Source organism: Triplophysa dalaica, chromosome 1 (assembly GCF_015846415.1).
Source record: "Triplophysa dalaica isolate WHDGS20190420 chromosome 1, ASM1584641v1, whole genome shotgun sequence".
NCBI classification, from domain to species: Eukaryota; Metazoa; Chordata; class Actinopteri; order Cypriniformes; family Nemacheilidae; genus Triplophysa; species Triplophysa dalaica.
In genome coordinates this window covers 35537019-35547069 of record NC_079542.1, presented here as the reverse complement: position 1 = coordinate 35547069, position 10051 = coordinate 35537019, and the positions used below count along the sequence as shown (strand labels likewise).

The 10051-nt window shown below is 41.0% G+C and overlaps 1 protein-coding gene across 1 annotated transcript; it reads right to left on the bottom strand.

The window, feature by feature from the left end:
- Nucleotides 1-243: 243 nt before the first annotated feature.
- LOC130428233 (E3 ubiquitin-protein ligase TRIM39-like) lies at nt 244-9029 on the bottom strand. Its single transcript, XM_056756089.1, has 7 exons — nt 8531-9029; nt 6006-6607; nt 5834-5929; nt 4070-4303; nt 3824-3971; nt 3671-3697; nt 244-2472 (listed from the first exon to the last, which is right to left on the bottom strand). The coding sequence occupies exons 1-7, from the start codon at nt 8769-8771 to the stop codon at nt 1928-1930; spliced, it is 1893 nt and encodes a 630-aa protein (XP_056612067.1). The 5' UTR covers nt 8772-9029; the 3' UTR covers nt 244-1927.
- Between the last annotated feature and the right edge of the window lie 1022 nt (nt 9030-10051).

Sequence of the window (10051 nt, the reverse complement as noted above, 5' to 3'; positions counted from 1 at the left end):
TAGTTTCAAGGATAGCATCAAAACGACTCAATTCATTCAAATAAATAATATAAAACTACATAAAGTAGTATTATAAACTGATCGAAGCATCACAAATGTGAGATACACACTTTAAAGCACAGATTTTAAAGTTAGACTTTGAATTTTGATGTCAGTTCCACTATTAAACAGACATATATTACACATACAAGTATTTTATTACGTCAGACATAACTAATTAAATTACAGAAAAGAGTAATCCCTTACTTTTCTTTTTCAAGGGACAAGTAATTCAATTACAGTAACCTTTTACTTAGGAACTAGTTACAACCGACACTGCTGTCTACATATTTGTGCATTTATGACACAGTCTCAGTCTGCGTTTCTGGCAATAGCACAAATGCAGTTTTATTAAAACGTTCTGGAAATTTTATACAAAACCTTTGTAAAACAATGACACCCAGAGCAAAAACATAATAATCAACATATCAAATACAAGTTGCTATGATATATAAAGTCCATACATTTTTCTTTTAACTTGCTTCTAGTATCAAAGCACAATCAGATAAAAATCATATAAAATAAAAGTAGCATTCTGAGCCCGTATTCACAAAACATTTTATCTGACCACTTTCATCTCTTAAGAGTTCTCCTAAACAGAAGTAGACGTTTTGAATCAAAAGTTTCCTCTTAAAACCTAATCAAAACTTTTACTAAGAAGTTTTAAAGTCCCAGTGAAATAAAAAAATAACATGACATTTCGCTGCGTTTATTGTAAAGGGTTTATCAATGGAGTCTTTCTCACGTTCTCTCATAATCTTTGGTTAAAATCTGAAAATGCCCTTCCGTCCTGTACTGACTATCCATGTCAGATGACGTTAGTTAGACGGCTTGGATAGAGCATCTGCTAACTCCTCCCCTTCAACGCTCAGTCTGCTGCCAGTCCCATTTCGGCTGTTTTAAAACATCCAATCAAATCGCAAAGAAAACAAAAACTACGCCCACTATCTTTCTCATTCTGAATTGTTTTTCACTCGGAAATGTGTAAAAATACGGAAGTAAAACCAATCGCAACTTCAGGTTCACGGGGACTTTAAGCTAAGAGAAAGGGTGGGGTTGACCTTGTTGCTATGGATGATGTCAGCAAGCTCATGGACTATGCCCACAGTAAGTGGACGTGGGTCAAACTTAGCGAGAAAATTCTAAAAATCCTCAAATTAGGACAGACAAGCCCGTTATTTTTAAGAGTTTGTTCTAAGGAGCTAATTTGAACCTAAAGATGTTTTGTGAAATAAAAAAAACGTCACTATTTCTGATACTGCCATTCGCCCGCTGTATAACATCATAGTAGTATTGGCACACATTTAGGAACAGTCCGCGTTATTTGACGGAAGTTCAGTCTTTTACCCTACAATAATTCAGAAACCTGAGGTCACTCCGGGGCATTTATTCATTATTTATTATATAAATAATGTGATTTTAAAGTTAAAGGTCTGAAAAAGAAACAAATTCAACTGAAGGATCTCGGTTTAAAAAATGATTCGTTTAGTGTTTTAAAGTAAGAAAAAAGCACTAACATTATAACTGATCACAAGTGTTTGCAAAAACAAGAACCATTTTTTTTTTGTTTTCACAAAACTTTGAGGGCCCCCCAACATATTTTGTTCTCGATACTTTTGTCTTTCAATACGACGATGAATAGAATGATGACAGAATAATTGCTTGTTTTTGCATGCTTCACTCGATCCGAAACCAAGCAATAGTGCCGCCTACTGTGTGCCATTAAGAAAAGTTCAAACTGTTTGTGAATAAAACCATACGTGTGACGTATGCTCGCAGTTGTAAAATCTGTGATGGAATGTCCGTCATCACATTCAATCTTCATGATGCTGTTGATTCCCAGCGCTATTGCACCCCTGATGTGTGTACGAACAGTTTGTCCACTCGCTCAGCTGTGTTTGACCGCGCTGATGATGAGCGGTCCGGGGTTCTTTCCATCCTGATTGATGCAGGGGCTGAAGATGGGGTATAAGCTCTCCGTGAACGTATCGTTGAACGTGTAAAGATGAGATCGTGCCCTCGCGTCGTAGAAGGACACCTGACCGGCTTCATAGTCCAGGAAGATGCCCATCTTCTGTGGCAGCGAGGTGAGATGCACAGGAACCCTGTTGCCGGCGAGAGCCTTCACCTCGCCGTTTTTTAGCCACAGGCACCAGAAGCCTCCATCTGGACTGAGTCGGATCTCTCCTTTTCGTCGCACTGATCCGCGGGACACGCCCAGGGTCCAGGCCGTCTTATGACCCACCTCCACCTCCCAGTAGTGTCTGCCTGCCGACAGCCCCTCGCGGCCCAGGACGAACAGAGCTGGACTGAAGCGACGCGGCATGTCGGAGTGAGACGAACTTTTGCGCTGCTCCTCATAACGCACCTGCCGTCCGTCCTCAGAAAGACACAGATCCCGCTGGGCTGTGGACGGATCCATGATCACCTCGCCTGAAAACAAAAACACACAATTTCAGTGTGATATAGCAATTATAGTACACAGGTTTTGCTCATTAAAACCTATGCACAACACTTCTGAGTGCAACTTTAACTCTAAAGAAATCTTAAGTTGAGAGAAAGGGCGGGGTCTACATAGTTTCTATGGACGATGTCAGCAAGCTTACTTGCTATGACCACAGACATTGGTTGTTAGAGGATGGGTCTCTGTCAGTCACTTAATCATAGAAATATTATAGAAAGAGGTCTCGTTCCTACATATTTCAATTAAGATTTTAAAGTATAAATGTTGTAATAATATTCAAATATAATATAAATGTTGTCATAATATTGAAATAAAATATTTTTAAATGTAAATGTTGTCATGATATTAAAATAAAATATCTCAAAATGTAAATTTAGTCATAATATTCAAGTAAAATATTAGTGTTATTTTAAATAATTCTTTAAAATCCCTTTTCTCTCAACAGGTAGTGGTCTAGCTTTAGTTGAAACAGTAACTTTGTATTGAGATCTAATGTATTATGTGTCCTGTATGACATATCACTTGTTGCTCCCTGACACTTTGTAAGTCGCTTTCGATAAAAACGTCTGCTAAATGACTAAATGTAAATGTAAAATATAAATGTTGTCATATTCAAATTAAGATTGTAAAAGATATGCTTAGTTACTAATTAAACAAGTTACCAAGTCTCTTTTTGCAAATAAACTTTATGTTCATATAAAGTATATATACACGTTTTACTTCAGCTAATTGTCAGCATCTTGTCCGCCTGCATCTCATAAACAGTTAGTATATTCGTGGTCTTTATTTATAAGGTTAAGGTCATTGTCATGAAATCTTATGGCACACAGACTGCCAGTGTTACAGTCATTTTAGAATTGTTGCGAGTTGGTCTTGGTGTCCTCTTCACTTCTCCTAACGTCTCACAAGTTTAAGCACTAGTTTTAGCACTAAAACGCTTAGTGAAATACATTTCCGAGTGGTTAAATAAAGAAAGACACATCGGTTATATTTAAGAGCTTCTCCTAAATCGGCAAGTTACTTTTATCCTTCAGATGTTTTGTTAAATACGTGCCCTAAAGTGCTCAAAAGTAAAGTGCCCCCTAGTGTCCGTTATAAGCAGCTGACTGAGTTTCATGACTAATAATAAAAACATGCTTGTATTTTCAAAGTACTAGAAACACTTACTGGCATAGTTCTGCAGTTTTCGGAGTTCTGTGGGGAAAACAGATCACAAAATTCGGTTACATCACCCAGATGAAATCGAAAACGATGAACATGACTTAGGAGAGCGTCTGATTGGCTGGCCCGGGAAAACGCTCAATACGATTGGTTAATCACCTTTCCCGTAAAGCCGTTTGACCTCCTGCTGGAATTTATCCACAAGTGAGCAGACGGACTTCCTGATGGTGCTGGTGTGAAGATCCGTGCTCACCGACACCGCTGACCAATCAGACGGCTCTGGCGAGGGAGGCAGCGAGGGAAGTAACTGCAAGCAGAACAGAGGTCATTTCTAAACAATGAAACTACAAACAATGACCTGTTGTACTATTGATACGAATGAATGCTTTGGATGCAAGTGTTCACCTGCAGGAACATGACTCTATCGTGTGTCTCAGCGAGCGCGTCCAGCTCACTGGATCTCCTCCGGAGCGCGTCCAGCTCCTGCTCCAGCCCGTTGGCCAGATCTCGGCTCTGTTGCTCGGCTTGTTTCTGTTTGGCTGTGATGATGTCCATCAGCTCGGCCTGAGACTGTTCCATGAGCCGCTGGAGCTCTGCGTACACCGCCCAACTCTCCTCCATCTCCCTTTGACTGCTCTCCTAAACACACGCCATGACGACGACAACAACACGTGTTGGGTTAAGAAATGACATCACACGATGCATTCATCATTCATTTCAACTACACCGTCTGGAAACTAATTGGGTGATTCACACAAAACCACCGAAACATCAAGGGAGTAAAGATTTGAATTGAGTCCAATTAAAATACTGTGAACAAACTAGATTTGCTCTCAAATGACGAAACATGATTATCAGAATATTCACGTGTAATAAAATGAAGAAGATATTCTCATCCTCTGTAACGTTTTATAGACTGTTTAAACTTGTTTAGGCATCACGGCTCCCCTTGTTTATAGCTAAACACGCTATGAGATTGACCGTTTATAATGGTTACCCTAATTTTTAAGGCTCAAAAATTGTGTTACGCTGTCAATTATAATTTTGAAATGAATGCCTTTAAACGCGATACTTTGTTTTATCTACAGCCACCCACTCGACCATAAAAAGTCCATTACATTCAAAGAAAAAGCCCAACTCTGATTGGCTGAGAGGAATGTTGTTATTGTCACACATAAACACACAGACAGACAGACAGTGCTAGTCATGAGATGATGACTGGACAGACCGGCAGAACACGTTTAAACTCACGGCTGTGTGTTTTGAACACCTGTCTGCACATCTTCATCTCTGCAATGTTCAAATCTGGCTCAATTTACAATTTTCAGCAAACATATAATACACACAGCATTATTCAATCTCTGAGTAAATACCAAAGAAACAAAAGCGTTCATGAATGTGTCAATGCACAGGTTCCTTCAACCTGAAACGCTTGCGCAGTTTTCTGGAAACTTCTCTGGGTAAAAGAGGGCGTGACGTCAACAGCAAATATTTGCAGTTCTCCTATTGGCTGCTTTAAATCAAACAGATATTTTCAACAATGCACTGTTTGGATATTTCCAGATCTCCCACATAAAACTGTAAAACTTGGGTTATTGAAGGGGGAAAAGATGGGAAAAATCAAACCTGAGGTCAACGTAAGACCCACATTATCAGATCATCGCGTAGTATTGACAACATGTCGATATTCACAATTATAAATATCATTATTGTTGTCAATTCAGGTATACCGCAACACCTTTCCTGAGGTTATGGGACAGTTCACCTCAAAATCAACATTCCGTCTCTTGTCGTTTCAAGCCTTTATGACACGAAAGAAGATATTTTGATGAATGTCGTTAACTGGCCCCCATTCACTTGCATTGGTTATGAAGTGAATGGTTTTCCTGTGTTGTTCGGTGACCAACTATTTTGAAAATACCTTCTTTTGAAAGAGAGAAAGTCACATTTGGGAAATAACAATTCCCCACAAGAGCGGTTTGGTATTGACATATTATTGGCTCACAGGTGAACCTCCAGCATCACGTTTTTCCCCGGCAGAATGTCGTAAGGTGTACATTAAATAAACAAAATATTGCAATCATTTACCTCAATCGTTTCCACACAAACGCAAAATGAGATCTGCTTTTAAAGAAAAGCTTTCAGTAGAAATGATTATACAGGACTTACTTTCAGGACTTTGATGGAGTGTTTCATTTCCTCCAGCTTCTTTTCTCGCTCCTTGATCAGATGTTTCAGCTCCAAACGTTTCTTCCCCAGTTGACTCTGACAACACAACACAAGTAACGTCACGTCCAGTCAGACGGCGTCAGCATCTCTCAAGACAACCCAAGACACTTACCGCTACTTTCTTCCACTCTCGATCCACCGAGACCACGTTGTGCGTTTTGTGCAAGGTCTCGGCGCACTCCTTACACACGCATGCGTGTTCATTCCGGCAGTACGCGTCGAGCAGACGCTCGTGTTTCTTGCACATCTTGTCTTCCAGGTTGCGTATGGGATCCAGCAGCTTGTGTCCGCTCAACGCCTTTCCCTTCTTGTGTGGTCGCAGGTGAGCTTCGCAGAAAGAGCCAGGGCACTTCAGACAGGACTTCACAGCCTTCATCTTCCTCCCGATACAGGCGTCGCAGGGTACGTCGCCCGCTTTAGCAAAGTCTCCACAGTCGTCGTCCTTCGGTGCGGCCGGCAAGTTGGCGGTGGACAGACCCTGGAACTGCTGGGCGATCTCGGCCAGCACAAAGTTGACGCTGAGCTCTGGTTTTTTGGCGAAGGTTTTCTTGCACATGGGGCAGATGAACTTCTTGCTGTGGTTCCAGAAGCCCTGAAGACACGCCATGCAAAAGGTGTGACCGCAGGGAGTGGAAACGGGGTCTACGAACACCTCCAGACAGATGGAACAGGAGAACTGCTCCTCTGACAGAAGACGCCCAGGGGATTTTGGGCCTGTGACAGTCGCGCGAGGCAGGACAAAAAGAGAATAACTTTTTGCTTAGGATAAACAAATCACAGTGTAAATGAATGTAGATTGTAGAAGTCAAATAATCTTGATTTAAGTAAATTTGATGAGAAATGGTTAAGTTGAGATCTTCTATTGAATTATATTGAAAGAGGCTAGGGCGTAGAGGCTAGGGCGTAGAGGCTAGGGCGTAGAGGCTAGGGCGTAGAGGCTAGGGCATAGAGGCTAGGGCGTAGAGGCTAGGGCGTAGAGGCTAGGGCATAGAGGCTAGGGCGTAGAGGCTAGGGCGTAGAGGCTAGGGCGTAGAGGCCAGTCACAGAAGCAAAAATCAGGCTTTAAGTGCGTGGCCTCTACGCTGTAGGTTTTCATTTATACGTTGTTGTCCATGTCGACAGGCAATGACCACTAAGTGTAAGTGTCTCTGCGCGCGTTACTCGTGTTCCCAACACATGAGCCGAAGAAGCAGCTCATTTGAGAAGCATTAGCAGTGATAGTGGCAAGTAAACCGTCACTTTTGTTGCAGATTTGAGATGTTAAATACAGAAGCACAAATAAATTACTTGATTATTTGAGTTTTTTTACCTCAGTGGGTTTAAACAGATCAATCACTGCGTTGAGACGAGGCATTTGTTGCGTCCCATTCGCCTGCTTATACTACGCTCTTAAAGCATGTACTGTTTTTAGTGCGCTGTATGGATGCGCTGGGACATACTAACGCGAAACAGAAGTGGCCATAGTTGCCTAGCCGACACTATAAAGCTCTTCCTTGCATACAAGTATTTATTTATTTATTATTTTGTATATATATGTAACGGAGGCAAGCTAGTGAAGTGCTGTGCAGTATGTAAACCTCCCTCCCAGGCCTCAAGGACACTCTAGCAACAGACACTAGAGACTGAGGTCAGTCTCCTAGCTAGAGCGCCCGACTCCCATGCCGGACCGATCCGGTTCAAGACCCGCTTAGAGCAGTGCGGAGCGTTCCGGTTACATATGGTTTACTGTATGCTTACATTAATTCATTTAGCGAAGCATATTTTATTTAATTTGATAAATGCAGTGTAGCGTCACTAAACTCCGCCCTCTCGCGGTGAGTTGTGGGTAATATCGGCCGTTAAGTGTACATGGGTTCACACTTCCAATTTTCACAAGAAACAGTAAACCATCCGGGTACTTAGAGAATACTCATTTCGGCATACCATGATTTGGGACATACCAATTATATTTTCTAAAAATATTTAGGACGGATAGTTTGCGAATTGGCACGCACTTGTTACATTTTTGGAGAGATATGTTCTGAAACTATTTACATTTACATTCAGGCATTTTGGCAGACGCTTTTATCCAAAATGACTTACATTGCTTTTATCCTATATATTTTACATAGGTATTACATAACTATTAATGACAGACATCATTTTCACATGTGTGTGTGAACTCTTCCTCCTCCCTGTGATCGCTGATGCTGTTGTAATTCAACACACATAACACAGCAGCAGCTCGTTTATTTAAACACAAACACGAACTCTCAGCTTCTTATCAGAGGCGTGTGAAGGTCGTGCAAATAGAGCGGAGCTGACGTCATCACGCCGTCCGAAGAATGCCGTGAAACCGGCCCAACCAAACCCAAACATACACCTGTTGATGTTTTTATCTGCTATACTTTGAAGCAAAGCACTTTTGTATTTCCACGTGCGTTTAAAGTTTCTAGTCTACATCTCTTCACAGCGAGTTAAAGTGTCAACCAGCGATCATATATGTGAAAATGATTTGCTTCTGTGTTGCAGTTCAAAGTTCATCTAAACAAACAGTAAACGTGCTTGTAAAGATAACTAACACATGTTTCTGTCTTGCTAGTGTTCGTATTTTCAACAGAATGATACGCTTTGAAGTAATTAAACGCGTTTACTCACACTGCATTATGAGAGGTCCTGTCGTACTTTCCAAACGCGTTCGCAGTTTGTGATGGTGATGGGTGTGTGAACACATAACCTGATGTAAACCTGTTCCTCCTCTTTCTCTCTTTCGAGGCGTGTCTGGCACCTGTGGTGAAAGGTGTGCTCGCGGAATGACGTCAAAGAACAGCGTGCGCGAGTGGCCGCTGGATTGCGGGTCATCGGCGCCGCCATATTGGACAGGGCAAGAGAACCTCATACACACATAGAAGTCAACGGGCTTCGGTTATATTTATTTACACAATTATTATAATACAAATCACAATGACTTCAATGGTTAACGACCTGCATGGAGTACAGTAACTTTGATATCCAGTTACTTCGGATTCTATAGATAGACTTACTTTTAGGCCTGATAAATGTTACCGAGCGTTTGTGTAGGTTCGCCTGAAACTTGCATTTATTAAAATAAGAAACGGATGGTCCCGTAACTCTTCTGGTTTATTAGTAGGGGCACACATGTGACCTATCAGGGCTCTAATGTGTAACGCGCATGCCCACACCGCCAGCTACGGCGAGTCCCGAGGGGAAAAAACTGAATCGCGCACACACATGCTACAACGCGAATGCACTCAGTATTATAAAATAAAACACTCACATTACACCTGTTACACAAATATTCATGAAGTTATGTTAATAAATATAAATGACAACATTGACTGTGTCTTGTTCTTTTTTTACCTGACGAAACAGAATCGGGTTTTAAATAAGAATACACTTATAGACGATGTTGAGGTGATCTGCTTTAGGGGTGATTTCCTCGGCATCATTGCTGGATTAGATGAACAAACTCAAAACACGTGTGCGACTTTCTATGTAGACGTTTTTCATCTTTTTTAACCACTCGGACTGTAAAAGGCTTATGAAAAATGTAATATAATAAAAGATAGGCAAGGGAAAATGGATGAAGTCACCTGGGTTGTGTGATCAAAGATACTAATATTTCATGCACTCGACAGTTAAATATATCGGGATGGTGTTATACCTCCATCACAGCGCAAGAGGGCAGCACTCGACCGTCTTCATTCCTGTCACCGCATCACTGCAGTCCTAAATCTGTGGAGTAACAATTTCTACACAAAATAATGTATTGAATAGCTGGACATGAGTAAAAAAATAATACTAGACGATGTCTTTATTTTTTGAAGTTATTTTTATGGAATAACATTTATCCAAACAAATTGTACTGCAAAAATAATGTGCCCCAGACGGATCTCAGTCGGTCGTATCAGATATATTACAATTAACCTATTAAACAGAACTGATACGTTATTGACGAAGCAGACTTTTATTATGTGATTTGTGAGATTTAAATGAACGACACTGGTAGCAAATGAAAGGTGATTTAAACAGAACGCCACATCAAAGCTTCTTCTCGGCTATTTTTACATCCCCATCCATGTTTTATTATCTCATGCGCTTCGAGTCAGTCCAGTTGAGCTTTTCAATCCAGTCTGTCTCTTATTCTCCACTTGTTCT

What these genes read in the sequence shown, in the direction of transcription:
- LOC130428233 (XM_056756089.1), bottom strand. Translation starts at nt 8,771, where the DNA reads ATGAGGTTCTCTTGCCCTGTCCAATATGGCGGCGCCGATGACCCGCAA. An exon ending in ACTCCATCAAAGTCCTGAAA is followed by an intron (nt 4,304 to 5,833) that starts GTAAGTCCTGTA and finishes GCGTGTGTTTAG; the next exon opens with GAGAGCAGTCAAAGGGAGAT. An exon ending in ATAGAGTCATGTTCCTGCAG is followed by an intron (nt 3,972 to 4,069) that starts GTGAACACTTGC and finishes TTCTGCTTGCAG; the next exon opens with TTACTTCCCTCGCTGCCTCC.